Here is an 18,619-nt window from a genome sequence, read left to right as displayed (position 1 = left end):
ACAATACCAGGATACTTGGTCAGAAACAGAAACTGCTAACTTAAGAAACAAAGAAATATACTAAAAAGATTTGTAGGGAAAGCTAAAGAATTAGACTCAGAACAGGTTAAGAACCTGGCAGCCCCAGAATCTGAGAGGCAGGCAGACAGTCTTATGGTCATGCTAGACTGAATAAGTGCCCATCCATTTTTTTGGTCTTTGGTTAACTTGTTAAGGTTCATAGTCTAGGGAATGCGTTCAGGCAATCCAGATTGAGCCAGGTACCCACCCCTTGTCAGAGGGTTAAAAACAAAAATCTGGTAAGGTTTTTGTGGGGAAAGATATTAACTAAGGATTAAAAAGAAGCCTTGCTCTGTCTATCTTTTTTCTGGGGCTTCTGAGTTGACTGGTATGTTGTGGAAAGAATGCAGACTGCATAAATATTTGTTTGACTAGTAAACTCTTCATCCTGAGTGTTAAGATTTTACTTCTGTTTGAGTCCAAAGGGGGCATGGTAAGGGCAAGTAAGTGCAAATGAAGGAGTAGTTTCTGCCCATATTAGTTTCTGCTTACGATGAGAGTCATGCCAGAGTCAAATAGTGTTGTTTGTAGTCTGAAATAGCTAGAATCTGATAAGTCTGTGGAAAACTGGTTAGATGAAATTGCCTGGGCCTTCCACTCTAAAACTTGGCAGTAACGGGAACTTTTCTTGCATCCCACTAGTCCTGTCTCTGCCCCTACCTCATCCTGCCCCAGCCTTCACAGGGACCATAATTAGTTGGAACGAACCCAGAAGCCAAAGTTCCTCCAGGATTAAGGTAATGATGGGGACCCTACAAACCATTAAGGATAGAAACCAAGATTTCTAAGTCTGGATGTGCAAATCGTTTTTGGAAACTCCAAGGTGTCCTCTTCCTGGTGTGCTCTCGGGTCAGAAAGCCTAGAGAGAGACACCAGTTCTCAGAGGGACTGGGCAAAAGACTGGAAGATCAAGAAGGGAGGAGGCCTGGATATCTTCTGGGCCAATTTGGGTCACCTTATCTTGTGCTAAAGAATGTTTAGATAGTATTTTAAAGCAACAGCTGCCTTAACTGTCCTTTAATATCTATATACTTTTTGTACATTCCCTCTGCATTTCATGGGAAATAATTATTTTTCCTTAAAATCAAACCAAACCAAACCAAAATTAGCTCTTTACATCCTAAAACATAAAATGACAACTTTGCAAATAATTCAATATGTACACAAAGAGGGAAAAAAATTACTGCAAAATCCCATCATTTCAATAGAAACTCATGTATTTTAGTATTTTTTTTATTTCTTTCCTTCTCTTCCTTTACGTATTTTTTCTTTCCAGGGATATTTTTTCATAGTTGTAATAATGACATATATATATATATTTTTTTAAATTTTATTCAAATTCCAGTTAGTTAACATACAGTGTAATATTTGTTTCACATGTACAATTTAGTGATTCAATATTTCCATACAACACCTGCCTCATCACAAGTGCACTCTTTATATATATTTTTATATATGAATTTATTCTTGAATAATTTTAGACTTACAGAAAGGTTTCAAAGATAGTGTGGGAGTTCTTGAAAATTTCTGTTTTCGTTAATGTTACCATCTTACATTTTTTAACACTAAGAAACCAACATTTTTACATTACATTTAATCAAACTTCAGATTTTACTCAGATTTAACAAGTTTTACTGCTAATGTCCTTTTCCTGTTCCAGGATCTAATTCAGGACAGAACACCGTATTTAATCATGTCTTCTTAGCCTCTTCTGGTGTGCAGCAGTTTCTCAGTCTTGCTTTTCCTGACCTTGCCAGTTTTGAGGAGGAGTACAGGTCAGCTATTTTGTAGAAAGTATTCAAATCGGCTTTGTCTTATGTTTCCCTCTTAACTAGATTGAGGGTATGGGTTTTTGGAAAGAACACCATAGAAGTGACATGCCCTTCCCCTCACATTATATCCAGAATGCATAATATCCATATGTTGTCACTGGTGGTATTAACTTCAATCACTTAATTAAGGTAGTATTGGCTAGGTTTCTCCATTGTAAACTAGCTCTTTTCTATTTCCATACTTTTTTTTTTTTTTTTTTTTTTGAGAAAGAGAGTGTGAGTGGGGTTGGGGGTGGGTGGTGAGGGCAGAGGGAAAGAGATAGAGTCTCCAGCAGGCTCCACATCCAGCATGATGGATGGATGGATGGATGGTTGGTTGGTTGGTTGCTGGTCTGGTGTTCTCCCCACCTTTTAAACAGTGTTCTTGAACTTAGCCTATGCAGATCTCAAGTCTAAGTTAAATGTTGAGAAGAGAAGCTTGAGAACTTGCTGGCTGTCAGGCTTTGACTTTGTGTGAACCACAACTACTTTGCAACAATAAACTATGCTTCTTAGAACAAGTAAGATTTTGTACTATAAGCTATTTTTCTATCTCTAGGTGGAAAATGTTTGGACATTTTAACAGCTTCAGTAGTTTTTCATGTGGCTTTATCATTCTCTCAGCTTACTGTGTAGACTTGAAGATTTTTAAATCCCTAGGGTGTTTTTAGGGAATCTAAATATCATCCTGTCTCCCAGTTTAGTCCCTGGCAAGGAAAGGCTGGCTGTTTAATAATACGGTGAGTAAAGGGCAGTTGGAATGTTACGTTCCCTGATAATAGCTGCTGGACAAAACAACACATGAACAGTTGCAAAGCAGCTGAGGGAAGAGAAGGGATATGAGTATATTTTTATCACTTTAAGATTTAGGAAAGTAACCACCGCAAAGATATGGTCCCAAGGAAAGAAATAAGAGAGCTAAGAGGGGTGGTAGTTGGAGGCAAAGTCAGAACATTCCTGTCCTTTGTCCCACAGTGTACTTCTGGCCATTCTTGTTCCCATGTAGAACAGCCAGTTCCTTACATTCCGATGGCCACCTGGCCATTCATGCTTTCATCCCGTTCATTCACTTGTCCGTTGTGCTTTTAGAGAAAATGCTAAATGACAAGACCGCGTGAGAAGTGTTCTAACAGAGGCCCAGAGACAGTGCTAAGGGCTCTTGGAGGATGGGTAGAGAATAAATCAGAGAAAACCAGGATATAGCTGAATTAGCTCTTCAAAGGAAGAAGGATCAAGGCATAGTTGGGAAATTGCGAGTAGTTCAAGGAATGGCAGGAAGTGACGTTAGGAAGTTAAAGTGTGGCCATGTTATGAAGATCCTGTATGTGCCAGGGTCAGGAACCAAACTTTATCTTGTAGACAGAAATAGTGGTGAGTTTTAGCCAAAGGAGTGTGACCTCACAGTAATGTTTTCCATCCTCTCCCCTGCTCCAATCTCCTCATCCCCACTCTGGAGATCAATTTGACCATATTTACCAAAATTACAAATGCACCTGTATTTTGTGCCAGTTGTTCCACTTTGGAGAATTTATCCTATAAATACCTGCACCCATATAAAATAATGTACGACCAGATTTTTCATTGCAGCATTGTTTGTAACAACAATAGATAGGAAACAACTTAAGTGCTCATCAATAGGTAACTGTTGAACCAAGTATTGTCCAATCATACAATGGAAAATGCGCCGCTATAAGAAAAAATAAGGAAACTCTTTATGTACTGATACAGAAAATTATTTAAGATACTGTTTTTAAAAAAGCAAGGTATTTATATCTATATATAATAGGCCAATTTTTTTTTAAGGGTAAAGGTTAAGGAGTATATATTTTGGGGGCCCCGGGGTGGCTCAGTCAGTTAAATGTCTGCCTTCAGCTCAGGCCATGATGTCAGGGTTCTAGGATCGAGCCCCAAGCCTAGATCCCTGCTCAGCCAGAAGTCTGCTTCTCCCTCTCCTTCTTCCCCCCCCCGCCCCAACTCCACTCATGTTCTCTCTCCCTCACTCTCTTTCTCTCAAATAAATAAAACTTTTTTTTAAAAAAAGTATATATTTGGGTTTTTTTAAAGATTTATTTATTGGGGGGAGGGGCAGAGGGAGAGAATCTTCAAGCAGACTTCCCACTGAGCACAGAGCCCAACATGGGGCTTGATCTCAGCATCCTGAGATCATAACCTGAGCCGAAAACAAGAGTCGGATGCTTAACTAACTGAGCCACCCAGGATCCCCAGAATAAAAAGAATATATTATTTGCTTATTTTTCCATAAAGAAACTCTCTAAGAATAGATGGAAAATTAATGAGGGGCTACTAAAGGGGGTGAGGCAAAAACTGGGCAACATGGATGGCTAGACATAGGAGGCTTTTCACTGTATACTTTTTTGTATACTTTAAGCATGTGAATGTATTGGAAATTATCTAACTATTGAACAAACAAAAGAGAAAGAGAGAGAAGCAGCTCTCTTTCATTCCCTTTTCCTCTGTAGGCTCATTCCTGCTTTTCTCTGTGTCAGGACTTTCTTTTAGGTAGATCTGTAGTTGTGGGGCTTCCAGTGGTTGGTTAAGTCAGAGATTACAAATCTTTTAGTCCATGGCGCAGGGAGACCTATGGCTGGCATCTAGGCTGAATTTCTTTCCTCAGATTTTAAGTGGCAAAGGCTAGGAGGTAAGGAGGGAAAGGAGAGAAAGAACCTTCTACTTGCTTGTCCCCCCACCCCCCTGCCACTTCTAGTGCTGAAGCCGTTGGGGGCTGGCTGTGGAAACAGGGGTTTGGGGGAGAAGCTGGGAGGCTAGCTTCTGTTCCTGCCATGGGCCAGTAGGGTGATAAAGCAAGTTGAGAACTACAAGCATCACTGTTTAAAAGGAAAACAAGTGAGATATTCCCAGGGCAGTGAGAAAAAATGACAGGATGTACCTACAGTGACAAAGTGGCCAAAAAAGATTCCAGGTCATCTGGGCTACACTGCTGGGTCGCAGTCTTGCATCTTACTGGCCTACTGCAGCCTCTCAGAAGGCTGATCCCTAAAACTCCCACCTACCTAAGAACCCTCCCACCACTCAAGATTTATTTTAACCCACTAACCCTCACCTCGCTTGTCTGGTATGAAGACACGGTCATGATATTGGGATAAATGACAGAATCCATGGAAAATTAATGACTAAATCTCTGATGTCCCTCCAAAGCCTCCAGAAGTAGTTCACAGAAAAGAAGGCGGCAAGGGTAACACAGCCTAATGCTCGCCATACTCCTAAAGGAGTAGTGCTAAGCAGATTCTCTTTCCTTGTTAATCACATTCATCTTTGATCCTGAAAACATCAAGCTTGCAATGGGTAAGCGTAGGCCATCTGGCAGCTGCTATCCCTAATATTTTAAGCAAGCATTTGGATATCCTGGAGACTGAATATGGGAGAAGACTGTAGCTGACCAGGGCAGTCAGCAGGATGGGATGGGCAGAGTGATCCCTTTTCCCCACACTCTAAGCCAGAAGTTTATAGGAAAACGGAAGCAAGCTTGGGCCTCACTTTAACCAAGATGCTATAAAAACTATGCCTATTCTGTACCATTAGAGGATAGAGCAAATGTACACACTCCTGGGGCTACAGGGATTGATAACATAGTCAAGGCCCCAATGGACGACTCCCCAACTCATAACTCCCCTTTCTTTTGGATGTGTCCTAATATTTGGGAGTGAGTCCCCAGCACAGTTGTTACCCTTTGGCCTGCCTCACTGGCAGCCAGGCTCAAGCGGTTTGCAAATCCTGCAGCGGAGGTTCCTAGGGTTGTCCTGGTCTCTGTGCTTTCTGACACTTAGTTGCTAATTTTCATGGGTTGTGTCATTTCTCCCAGTATCTTTCCAATCTCTTGATCCTCAGCCTTTCCTTCACTGATTTAAAATGCCCAAGTCATTGTAGAACATTTGGAATGCGTCTTGTTTTCAGAGGTCTGGGGTAATGAGTGGACAGTGATGACAATATTCCACACCCTCGTCCAAATCAACATAATTCCTCTCTTGAGTCACTAGAGCCAACCCTCTAGAAGATCCCACTGCTTCTACTCTTGCTTTACTCTATTTATTCTCTGGAAAGTACACACTGACATTTTAACCAGCTGAGTCACTTCTCTGACTAGAACTCTTCGATGGCTTTCCAGTGTTCTAAGAATAAAAGCTAAAATTTGCAGTTTGGTTCTTCCTGCAGTTCCTTGCCCAAACTCCTCCTGTGTCAGCACCAACACATATGACAGTCCCCATCTGGAATCCTTTTCTCCCTACCCTGCCTCATCAGGGGACTTACTTGTCTCCAATTTAAATTATGATGTTTTTTAATGTAGTAGCATCTACTCGTTTCCTTCACAGCTCTTATTGGAGCTTATAATTACAATATTCATTTTAGTGCCTCCATTTTTCTCCCAGCAATAGCCATAGAGCCTAGTAGAGAAACTGGCAGAGAGCAGGTACCCAAATGTTTGACAGATGATTAAACAGGAAGAGATTGGCATGGCTAGAGATGGTTGAGATATAAGATAAGAACCTAAATTTGTGTGCGAATGATAGGAAAGGACAAGGTAGATTTATTTTCAAGAGAAAAATCAGCAGAACTTGATGACAGGTGGTCGGAAGGAGATAATGCTTTGTTAGCTAAACATGCTAGCTAACTTGGAGAGGAAGGAGTTGAAGAAAACCAAATTTTCAAGCTGGGGTGACTATTGGTTAGATTAGGGGGAATACGATATTTATGTTGGGTTTGGACACATTAGTGGGAGATGGCCAAGGGACGTCAAAGCAGAATTGTTCAGAAAGTTGCAAAGGGGAAGCTGGAGCTCCAGTGGGCCAAGAACATAAGAGAGAAACTCAGAGCAAGTTGTTCACAGAAGTGAGAATCAGAGAAAGATTTACCTCACTTATTGTTAATTTTCTTTTAATAAAATTTGTTATTTTGAAGTACCTTCTGCACCTTGAACCCACCACCCTGAGATCAAGAGTCGCACGCTCCACTGACTGAGCCAGCCAGGTGCCCCTACCTCATTTTAAAATAAGATATTCACATCAAAAGGATGGGTAGGGGGCACACCTCGTGCACTGGTAAGGACTAGCACCCGTATCTTTGATACATGAAGAAACAGAAATCCAGAGAAGCAAAGTGATCTGCTCAAGGTCACACAGCAAGTCAGTGACAACATATTCTCACACCCACTTTTCCTGACTTGGAAGGTCCAGTTTTCTTTGCGTCAGAATTCAGGAAGCTTCTGAATTTTCAAACATGCCTGCTTTACAGTAGACACTCAATACCATTTCCTGATAATCAAAGCAGAAAAATAACAGGCAGGAATTTCATTTCCTTAGTTTATTGAAGATGACAACAGACTGTTAGGCTGTGTATGAATTACAGCGAGTAGAAATCCAGTTCAGAACACAAGTTGTACATGAACAGAACATCTCTATTTAGACTCTTGCTCCTTTTATGTTAATTTAACAGAAGCTCTAAAGCTTTGGCAGAGAAAGTCAATAACAGCCTCATTAAAGTGGAAAATACCTGCCTTCCACTCTTCTGCTATGTCTTGAACCTTGTCTCTACCTTGTAAGCCAACTTATAACTTTTTTCCCTTTATTTATAAAAAAGAACTTCTTCCCTCCCATTTCATTTAGAAGGAATGCTCTTCAGTGCATTCAGACTTTTCCCCACAACAGCTGGGGGTTTTTAGAAACTGCTGTAAGTTGCAAAGTGCTTTCAAAACATCCCATACTTACTCCTCTCTCTCTTTCCTCTCAAATAAATAAATAAATGGGTATTTGGACAATAATGACAGCAGAGTGTCAGGGTCACTAAAACAGCTATGCAATCTAAGAAGATGGAATGGGGAAGGTGGAGAAAAATAAGTGAAAAACCAGGAGGCTGTAAGATCGTTGAGCTCAACTTTGGAAACTGTCAGGGTTTCCATCCTTTGGTCCTCTGCTAATACAAAACAGGTGGGATAATAATGACAGTGCCTCTCTCCTCCAGTGTAGTGACTTAAGACTGAGGAGCTAGATATGTAATGTATACCAAAACTGGACACAGAGCTCAGCTTTTTCTTTAACAAACCCCTGAGTTTGAATCTGAGGCCTAACCCTTAGTAAGACTTGAGTAGTATGGGGCCATTCCCAAAGCTCTTTGAAGGACAACGGAGCTCCTAGTTAGCCCCTCAAAACCGGGCTGGGCTACAGGACTTGGCCTCAGAGCCTTCTCTATGACTTGAAGGGAGAAGAGCCTCAGGGTCTTCTGGCCTGATCCTAAGTCTGAGGAAGAGAGACCAATGCCATGGGTCACTTGTTCCCTTCTCCCTCTGGCCCAGGTGAAGCCTAAGCTCTGGTCATTACCCTACAGCCCCTTCCACTTCCTGTGAGACTCCTGGCTATCTCCAGCTCAGTCACTCATCAGCTTCCGCCGACTGTGTGCTGCTTTCTGTTCAGCTTTCTGGGGCAGCATCCAAACCAAGTTTTTTCTACCAGCAGCCAATTATGGAAATACAGGTATACAAGAAATCAGGCCCAGGGAAAAAGTGCTGTGGGCTCTTGTTCACAGAGCTACCAGCCCTCAGAACAGCAGCCCTGACTGGCATTCTAGGTGGGGGTCGGGGCTACGGCAACGTAAAGAATACCACAGACATATTCACGGTCCCATCAAAATGCAGATTTTAAGAAAAGGTATGTTAAAGGTGTGTTTAAAATTAGTAATATGAAAAGAATGAGTGAACATATGGATATCACCAGACTACAGAACTCAGTGCATAATAAGAACATTCACACTCACACTCACACCCACAAATGGCCAAGTTTTCTCACCCCACTAATGGCAGAAATCTCCCTGCCCCCACCTTGATTTTAACAAAAGAAACTAAGGCAAGAGTTCAGCCACCAAGGAGGGTCCCAGCTCTGATGCAGGGAGGGGATGAGAATGGAGTGGGGCCATACCTTCACTCAGAACCAAAATGACCATCTAACAGAGAACACAGTGGCAAGAGACCCACAACTAAGACGGTGGATGGAGTTTCTGTCTGCAACTTAGGGTGATATCGGGGACTTGCCTGAGCTTGAAAGATCATATCTGCACCAGAGCTAGGATGACTAAAAGAGAGCTTATCACGTAAAAGGAAGCCAACAGCTCCTCTGACTGAATAAATGCTCTCGAAGCAATAGAGCTGCAGCCTCGCTTCTGCCTGGTGGAAGGCCATGAAGGGGCCTGGCTTAAGTAACAGTTATGCTTCTTTGCTTCAACCCCACCGGGGTAAAGAAAGTCAGTCTGTGACACTTCAATGCCTAGACGATATCAAACAAGGAGGTCAAGGTGGCCTCAGGGTCACTGAGGATTCCAGGTAACAATGCTATTTCCACGGCCTCACAAAGACCTATGTAAATTGGACAGGATGCCCACGATGCAGTCCCATTCTCTGCTGCTTCTCCTCAGGGCCCAGTCTGACTCCATTCCAGGACAGAGAGAGAAAACTCCATCCTCCTATTTCAGCAGCAAAGGAGAAGTCAGTTGGTTGCAAAAGGCCTGACTGAGAAGCTCCAGAACTAAAACAAAATAAAACCGGAAATGATACTTGAAATGCAGCTGAAACCAGATCTGGTCCAAGTAGAGAAGGCCACGGATGTCTGAAGAATCAGGTCTCACCGTCCATTCCCGACAGAGGCACTAGAAGCTTCACATAAGGACTCATATGTCAGTTCTGATGGAAATACCCGGTACCTACAAATTGTCACAACAGATTGGACCCCACCAACCTAACAAAGGTTGATTTACATGGACGTTAGACAAGTCATTAAAAAAAAAAAATCATAATGATAAGAATTAAAGGAAAAAAAAAAACCCAAGTGGGGAAAGTCCTTGAAAGGGTGGCTCAGTTCTGCATTACATGTGACCCTGGCCCCTGGAAAGAGGGTTTAATGCGCCTTCTTCAGGTGGCCTCCAGGACGGTGGCCTCTAGGGCCAAGGCTTCCGTGGGTTCCTCCTCGTAGTCTGACATGTAAGACTCCAGGCTCTGTTTGGCCAGCAGTTCCCGCCGGGCCTGCAGCCGCTCACACCGGGGACAGCTTCCAGACTTGAAACAAGCTTTATGGTAACACGCTTTACATTCTATTCGGGTTGGGAAGAGAACAGAGAAAAACTTGTATTATCTCAGGCTGTAAGTAAGTCACTGTCACAGCCACTTCTCACCACCAAGGCTTGGTACGTCCAGGCTGAAAACAGGGAGTTGTGGAGTCAAATTCAACTCCTGTTAACAGGGAAGGCTGAGGGAAATCAATTAGCCTTGGGTTCAGTCTTGTTTGCCCACTCAACAGCGGGCACTGGCCCTTACCTTCACAGGTCCGGCACTTATGGAGCTCAAAAGGAAAGATAATGTCATCCTCATTCTGACAGAACTCACAGATGAAGCCCTTGGCTTGGCAGAGCTGGGGAGGAAAGGGACAGGCAGCAAAATGAGAGGCCTCATACCAGGGACGGGGACCAGGGGATGAACACGTGAGGGAAAGAGCAAAATACAAATAAGACTTGAGTGGGTTCTCAGGGGTTCTCGTGCCAGTTGGACTCGGGAGCCTGAGAGCCAAACTGGGGCCAGGACTGGGCAGTGTGAGACAGAGCTTTAAAGTGGCTATAAGAGAGCTTGAGAAACTCCAGCTACAAGAGTGGTTTGCGACATGGGGACGAAAAGGAAGGAATGGTGCCACAAAGGGCTTCCTGAAGTCAAAATTCCAGTGTGGGTGATGATTCTATTTTGAAATAGGAACCACAGCCAATTAAGATAAAATGTGAAGACAAGGGCACTTCTCCAAAATAACACCCAGCCTTGAGTCAGATTAGAGTGAAGTCTCATTCCCCCTGCTACACAGGATCTCTACATATGCCCTGTTTTAGGCTTTAATTCCGGGACTGTCACAGGAACATACATCAGGCATATTCTAAGATGTGAAATTCTAAAAATGGAACTTCTGAATTTCTGGCACGTTGGGTATATCAAGGACAATAATAACCTGCATCTATAGAACGAAGCGTACAAAATGCTTTCACGTAAATTATGTCATCAGTTCTCAAAAATCCTGAGAGGAAAGGACAAGGGGTATTATTATCTTTGCTTTAAAGACAAGAAAATTGAGGCTTACTGCAGAGAGGGCAACATATTTCCTCTGGTCACACCGATCGAAAATGATAAAGCAGAGGCCCGGTCTAGATTCTAGCTCCAGGTTCTCCTCCCACATGAGGACAATTCTATAGTGAAGGCCCCATTCAGTCCTGCCCATTACCCAGGGGCTATGCCAGCACCTCATCCTCTTCGAATTCCAGGTTCTTCAGATCTGGATGATTTAGCCTTTCCCCAACCCAGGGAATAGCAATCCTGCCCAGTTTCTGTCATAGTGCTGACAGGCCATGTCAACTTCCTAGAGATGCATGGCAAGAACATGAGTCCATCCTACTCTCCATATCCCTAAGGAAGAGCCCAGTTCCGTGCTAAAGGGAGACCATCTCACCATGCATCGCTCTACGTGGGCAGCCCCTGCCTTGGTGAGCTCAGCAAGCCGGGGCCCCAACTCCCCCTTCCTGGTTGCAGTCAAGTCATTCAGTGAGTACAGGTGAAGATCCTCGGTCAGGTGGCCTGGAACTGTGTCAAAGGAATCCAGAAGCCTAAAGGAAGTGAGGGGAAGTAAGCAGGCACAGAAAATGAACATTTTGTGCAGTCCATCAAAACAGAAGGATCCCTATTCAGAAGCAGGACAGGGAAGAGAAGAGTCCCAGGCAGAGGCAATGAGGGTGGGCAACACTCAGCCAGCCTAGGTGTTCTAGACCACCCCAGACCCTCCACACTGCTAGGTATCTGGATAAGAGAAGGGCCTTTTATGCCCTTCTGCAAGTGATTCACGCCAGCTTGCAAAGCGTGGTAGGTCTGCCCTGGATAGAAGAACCAGAGACTCCCCCTTCCAGAGAGAAGAACAGAGACACAGTTCCTGCCATAGGCTTCTTGTTTACCATTTCTGGAGTTGTCTGCAAATCTCTCTATTCTCCCTCTTCACATAATAAGGGACAACTGCTGGGGCATGTCTCTTTCAGAGACATTAACCCAGCAAGAGGCCTCTGGCCTCCACATAAGACTTACTCTTTGGCCAGTCGGCATGTCTTGAACATGTTCTTCATGTGATACAGCTGAATCCGCAGCAGCTGAAGAGGAAGATGTTGTGGTTGAGTGGGGGGTAAGACCAGGTATGGAGACGAGAGAAAAAACCATTAGAATGACCAAGACCCTTGAACCAAGGGGACCCAGAAGCTTTGCATGCAGCAGCCAGAGCCCAACGTTTCTCTATATCTGTAACTCAACAACTTGCTTTAAAATGACCTCCCGTCAGAGAGGCGCCCCCCTCTGCTTGGCTGGGCTCCCAAATCACATACACAACTGAGAGCCACTGAGAAATCCAGAATTTGAATTTCCCAGCTGCTACCCTCTCCTTCCTTGAGTATACGTTCAGTGCAGGGAGAACTCCTGTTTTTGTCACTGAGTGCCATCTACGGCTTCAGAGTGGAGGTGGGGAAGGGCGGGGACTGAGAACGTATGCAGAGAAAGCATGAGTGAGGAGATGGTTCCAGCTCTGACAGGATGACACAGAGGGGTGTGGTGACCTGGGCAAAGCTTGTATGAATAGAGGGAGGGGATGAGGGTTGAGGAGGGTAATCTAGGATGTTGCAATTCAAGGCTCTCACCCGGACTTGATTGAGCAGCTTGACCTTCCTATAGAGGGCACTGTTGATGTCCTGCACATTGAAAAGAGGATCGTTCCAGATCTTAATGAGAAGGTCCTTGGAGAAGTTGCTGACATAGTACTTGCTGAAGTCCCACTTGCGCAGAACCCGGCTGGGGATGACCATCTGGGCATTTTCATGGCAGCACTGACAGAAGTATTTGCCCAAGTACTCACAGTACCGCAGCCGCTTGATATAATCTGGAAAAACCAGAAAATCAAAGGTCAGATGTGGCTTTCCCATCTACAAACCGGTGAGGCAGCACCCCTAGCCCTTTTCAAAGAGCAGGAAGGGATGACCACCTAGCTCCATCCACCTCAGTATGCGCTCCCAAAGCTAGTAGAAACCCACGGAGTGTGGCCTGTGGTTTTTGTGTCCCCCCAAAGGCCACTGAGGACGCAAACCTTGCCAGAGATGGTAAGATCCAACTTCCAAGCACCTGGCCTGAAGTACCCAGTCTTCTTCAGTGCACAATGCTGGTAACGTGCCCACAGAAATAACTTCTCTCTGATTGCCAGTGACCTTGGCTAGACCTACCTTCCAGGTCCAGGCCCCTTCTTTCCCTTTCCTAGTTCTGCTCTGCCGCCTCCCTCTCACTATCTCCCTGACCAGCCCCTCTGCTGAGTGTGTGAGGTGGTACAGCTGCTGGAGGTGGTATGGGGGTCCTAGGGGGGTGGGAGAAGATGCTCACCAGGGTCGGTCCGAATGCCACACCCTGCGCAGCGGTAATTCTGCTTGGCCACCGCAATCTTCCTCCTGAGGAGAGAGGGAGGGGATAGCTTTGGCAGATACCAGCTACATAAGGCCTCTGGCATGTCAAGGATAAGGAGGCAAAGACAGGGCTCCTATTAAGTAAGTATGGGGAGAGGGGGAGCTCACATACTGTGTTTTAGAGTTGGACCCAACATACCCACTGGGAGAACCAATTCAAACTGAGGATTACTAGGTGAGGATTTAGGTCTAGGCAGGGACAGCCCCCAATAATGAACCACACTTCCTGTACAATTATATGAGATGAGAATAGGACACAGGGAAAGAACAAGAGGAAAGAAAAGCATCCATCTTAAGAGAAGAAAACCAAGAAAATCTCACAAAACTACTGGGAGAAAAGCAATAATTGGGAAGGCCAGTGATACCAGACCTCAGACCTTATCTCTGGTTAGCTCTGGGAAGCAACAGGAGGAGCAGGAGTAAGACTTGTGACAAGACGGACAATCCCCTCCCTCTGCTACTGAGTTACGGGTGGAGGCAGAGACAAAAAGGTGAGAAGACTGCCCCAATAACCCAGAGGATGTATCCATTTCCCAAAGGACACAGACACTGGCTACTCACGTCGGAGCTGGATGAACATTAAAAATGATCTGAGGCCGGGGTGGGGCCCACTCCAAGTTGCCACGAACACGAATCCGCAGCTTGTAGATGTCAGCATGCTGCCCGTCATCTGGTGAGATGGGCAGTGAGTCAGGGATGGGCAGGAGCTGCAGGAGAAAAGCACAGGGTGATCAAACACAGATAGTCTGGGGGAACACTGACTTGACCCGTTGGCCATCACAGAAACACAGTTAATGACAGACATTTCAAGAACACTTCAGGTAAAGGTGTTCGAGGAACCTTGGCCCTCAAAACAAACCACGAAGGCACCAGGCTACTAGAAAGGTCGGCCTTGTGTTCCACGAAGCAAAAGGAACAGAAATGGCATTCCAGTGCGGTGGTACCCATTGCTGATGCTGTCCCTGAACCTACCCCAGGGCCCTTGCTATGCTATATGCAACTTGTAGAGCAAAGGAGAATATGAACAGTTCACTTTTTCAGTGTCTCAAAGGTAGTCACAACACAGAACTTCCACCTCTGGGTCTGGTAAGCAGTCATATGGAATAAGGAGAATGAAGGAGCCATTATCTCTTATTTTGAATATTGCCAGGGAAAACCCAGGCAAGCATGTATTCATTCATTCATTCATTCTTTCTTTCACTCAACACACTTGTAACAAATGGCTTCTATGAGTAAGGAAAGAAATATATAGACTCACTCTAGAAGAGGGGTAGGTGACAAAAGAGAACAGCATCAGAAAGGCTCACACCCTCCTGGAGCTGGACAGTGGGAGAAAAAACAGCTGAAGAGGAGTGCCTGGGTGGTACAGTCAGTTAAGCATCTGCCTTCGGCTCAAGTCATGATCCCAGCTCCTGGGATCGAGTCTCACATGGGGCTCCCTGCTCATCAGGGAGTCTGCATCTCCCTCTCCCTCTGACACTCCCTGTGTTCATACTTGCACACACTCTCTCTTTCTGTCAAATAAATAAAATCCTTTGGAAAAAAAAAAAAAGAAGGAAAGAAAAAAAGCTGATGCAGTCTACCTTCTGAGGGGCATCGTGCTCTGGAACTAGCCATTCCAGCTCTGAGGCAGCTGGGAGCTGCATGCCTTCGAACTGCTTCAAGAGTCCCATGGCCACTGCCTCCGCAGATGTGGAGTGAAGAAAGCAGTGAGAGCTGGAAAGGAGATTCAAGGAAGGCTGAGTGTAGAGAAAAGACAGGAAGATGGGAGCCTTCCCTCCAGGATCTGATATTATGCCTTGTGACTTCCAGGCTGAAAACATTGCCAGCACCCCCAGTCGGCTTGGCTTCTTTTCTCATCATCTTCAGACACACGAAGAGAGGAAAATATATTGATCTTATGGTCTGAAGACTTTGGCTCAAATCCCACTTAACAGCATTATACAGCACTGTTAGTTAAGGATTCTATATCACTTCCCTTCTCAAAGCTTCAGTTTCTTTAACTGCAAAATGGGGGTTATAAAACCTGTTTACAAAATCAATAGAGTAAAGCTGCCTTGCGAACAATAAAGGACGATTTGTTGCTCCCAAATGGCCCATTATTTTCCCTAGTTGTATCTACAATGTGAAACCGGTTCAATTAGATTTCATAATCAGAAATCATGATCACTGTTCTCTCTTTGGGGACCTGATCTTCTGGGGGCCTCTGGTATCAGCATCGTCAGCAGAGAAGAAACAATCCATACTGCAAACTTTGCCTCCACCAGAGCCTACTCCGTTTAAACGAATGACCCCAGGGGGCTTGCCACCATCAGGTAGGCCCATCACTTTAACTTTTACCTTGTCTCTTTGTGAATGTGGCTACTTCATCTATGGCCTTTCCCATCCATACACCAAGAACTGGGTTTGTTTCTCCATATACCTAAGGTTTTATTGGGGGTAGGGAGAGTACTTACAAGGATTGAGAAGAAGTGAAGGATTTGCTGTTTGAAGCTGTGCTCCTTCTGATGTCAGCATCTAAATGGAAACCAGAGATAAGGGGAGCAGGAAATGGGAAAGGAGGAGGTAAGGGATAGTAATGGAAACCATGCCAAGCTTTTGCCAGCCCAGCACTCAGGGTAGGGACTACAAGCTACATTCTACACAGGATAAGGAGCAGAGACCAAGTGAAGCTCTACACGTAATTTATAGTTTGGCTCTGTTCAAGTCACAACAAGGCTGAATTAGTGACATTATGCACAGCATGGAGACAGTCAAAATGGCTACAAATCGAGGTGGGAACACAAACTCAGATTTGGTGCAAAACAGTGAATGAGAAAAGGAAGCAACCTAAGGCACACAGGGACACACCCTCTATCAAGCAGAAACACAAAGAAGTTATTCCAATCTCTCCCTCGTTCCCTAAATCTCAAGCCCTCTTAAATGATAAAATCTCAAGATAAGAACTGTCTAGCTCTTTTTTATATCAAAATCGGACTTAATGCAGAAGTTGGATCATGGAGGTAACTCATATGATGTTAGGTGGAACTGGAGCTTTGCTCCTAACGTCTGACTGCTATTGCTACTGCTTCTGAATGTGCGAAGTCTTCTGTATCCTTATAAAAGCTTCATGGAAGGATTTCTTTTCTGTCTGGTGGAACGGGAATAGAACTTCTCTATGACTTGGCAGCTCCTTGGATGCCTGGTAATCAACAAATGTTCACGGAGATACTCAACATGATCTTTTCTATAGAACTCTAAGGCATAATGGCAGAAATCTATGGCAGACTTTCCAAAGCCCATTTCCGCTAAAGGATTTTGAAGAGGATTCCTAATAACAATATGCCTGAACTCCAAGGACCTTGTCTTCCCAAATATGTTTGATGGGGAAAATGTGAAAGAGAACACTCATGTTCAAGAAAGGCAGATAGAGTGTATTCACGTCATGAAAACAAGACTGTTGTGGTAAGTCTCATCCCTCGTTTCCTTTGATGCCCGCTGGAAGGACATTCTTTTCCTAATTAAAGCTACACAATGATCAATTTGCTGCATTTGAGCCCCTCACTAGAGCTTTAGTTGTCACTTGGCAATTGGCCATAAGTAGCTCAACTGTTCTTCATGCTTCTTCTGTATGTATATTTTTATATGCGCCACTAGATCATAAAATCTCCTTGTGAGGAAATGAGAGCTTGTCTAATTCTTCTGCTTGACCCAAAATACTTAGTACAGGGCTCTGTATATACGCCCTGTATACTCAAAGAATATTCCTAACAAATCAATGTTTTCAAAGCTATATACACAAGAGAGAAGAAATGATATCTGTCAATGAATTTTCATATGCTCTCTAAGCACAGAAAAGATTTAAGACAGCAACAAAATTTTTGACTAGTAAATAGCAAATTCTAGTTTATTTAACAAAGTTCACCTATATCACATTTTCTATCTGACTTTATACCACCAAAATCCAGATCTCAATACATTGCTAGTTGCCTATTCCATTCTAAATAGTACTAGTGAAGGAAAAAATAATTCTAGGCAACAGCAGACCTTCACAGACCATTTGGTTTGTAGCATTTATATGAATAATACTTATACTGCTTTGAATTTGTACATAAGTCTTGTCTTGCTCTTATAAGCCTGACTGTTTTGTACATAATAAGTTTTCAGAAAATATTTCCTAAATCGATGATTAACTGGCTAAAAGAAAAAAGCAAATACCAGCCTGCTGGGAGTGACAGAAAGAAAAATGAGAGAAAATCTTAGATATCCTTGAATAACGAGCTAACCAATGTTGCTACTGTATGCCCAGGCTATTAAAGAAAATTCTGCACATCAGAGAGAAGTGGTGATAATTCATGGTTGCTAAGGAAACCATAGTCTTTGAAAAACTATTTAGTAGTTCTTCAACCTCAGAGAAAAGAAATTATTTTTTTCTTTGAGAGGAAAAAAAAAAAATCATTCTCTGCTCTTTGGAATACGCAGTCTAGTCCTACTTTACCACTTTTCTTCTTTTTTACCAGAGGTTATGATGGCTTCCTACCTAATCATGAATACTTCCAAGAGCGTGGAGGACCACACAGGTTTGGCTGTGACACTCTCACCCTGGGAGCAGAGAGCCCCTGACATCAAAAGAGACATCCCACCTGACACTGGCCAAGTACCGCGAAGGCCCTGTGGGTCCTGGGCCTCTGCCGCATTCTGCCGACTCTCTGGTCAGTTCAAGCATGTAATTACATTAATGTGGTTGTACACTAGTTGAAGATCTGGATGAAAATTAAGGATTTTTCCAGGGTCCAAGACAGAAAATTAAGAAGTAAAGAGCAGAGGAGACCATTATGTTAACCTAATTATGAAACTTTTAATTGATTCTTTGAAAAGGATCTGTTCCTAAGAGAACAGATTTCAAACGCACCTGATGCTTTAGATAAGGTTATTACTGCTGACTGAAAAAATTCAAAATGACATGCTATAAGAAATTTTGTATGCCCAGACACTGGTATTGGGATGATCAGGAAAGAACTGGTTAAAACCTCAGCAAAATCTGCAAATTTTTAAACAAAGTGAGGTACAGGAAGAGATTCGACTTCAGAATTTACTGGCCAGTCTGACATTGGTTTCCTTCCTGCTTTCTTTCCAGCAGATAAGGTGATACCCAACGCACTAGAAGGCCTAACTCCATTGAATTTTCTGTAACTGCTGACTAGACAGGAAACATTAAAAATTGGAGAATCACAATT

General features: G+C 43.8%; 1 protein-coding gene across 10 annotated transcripts in view; it reads right to left on the bottom strand.

Moving 5' to 3' along the window:
* Positions 1-7,170: 7,170 nt before the first annotated feature.
* Positions 7,171-18,619, bottom strand: part of RUBCN (rubicon autophagy regulator) — a 55,217-nt gene continuing 43,768 nt past the window's right edge. For 8 of the 10 annotated variants that reach the window (XM_059391148.1, XM_059391154.1, XM_059391149.1 and 5 more), the window contains 9 exons: positions 15,860-15,920; positions 14,987-15,119; positions 13,965-14,110; positions 13,324-13,388; positions 12,594-12,832; positions 11,995-12,056; positions 11,372-11,525; positions 10,204-10,297; positions 7,172-9,980 (listed from right to left, as the gene is read on the bottom strand). In XM_059391148.1, the coding sequence (XP_059247131.1) occupies positions 9,802-9,980; positions 10,204-10,297; positions 11,372-11,525; positions 11,995-12,056; positions 12,594-12,832; positions 13,324-13,388; positions 13,965-14,110; positions 14,987-15,119; positions 15,860-15,920 (1,133 nt within the window). In that variant the 3' untranslated portion in view covers positions 7,172-9,801. Of the gene's footprint in view, positions 9,981-10,203; positions 10,298-11,371; positions 11,526-11,994; positions 12,057-12,593; positions 12,833-13,323; positions 13,389-13,964; positions 14,111-14,986; positions 15,120-15,859; positions 15,921-18,619 lie in introns of all 10 variants that reach the window. The other 2 variants (XM_059391150.1, XM_059391151.1) reach the window with 1 other exon arrangement.

Source organism: Mustela nigripes, chromosome 2 (assembly GCF_022355385.1).
Source record: "Mustela nigripes isolate SB6536 chromosome 2, MUSNIG.SB6536, whole genome shotgun sequence".
In the NCBI taxonomy this organism is placed as follows: domain Eukaryota; kingdom Metazoa; phylum Chordata; class Mammalia; order Carnivora; family Mustelidae; genus Mustela; species Mustela nigripes.
This window is presented reverse-complemented; position numbering and strand designations above follow the sequence as displayed.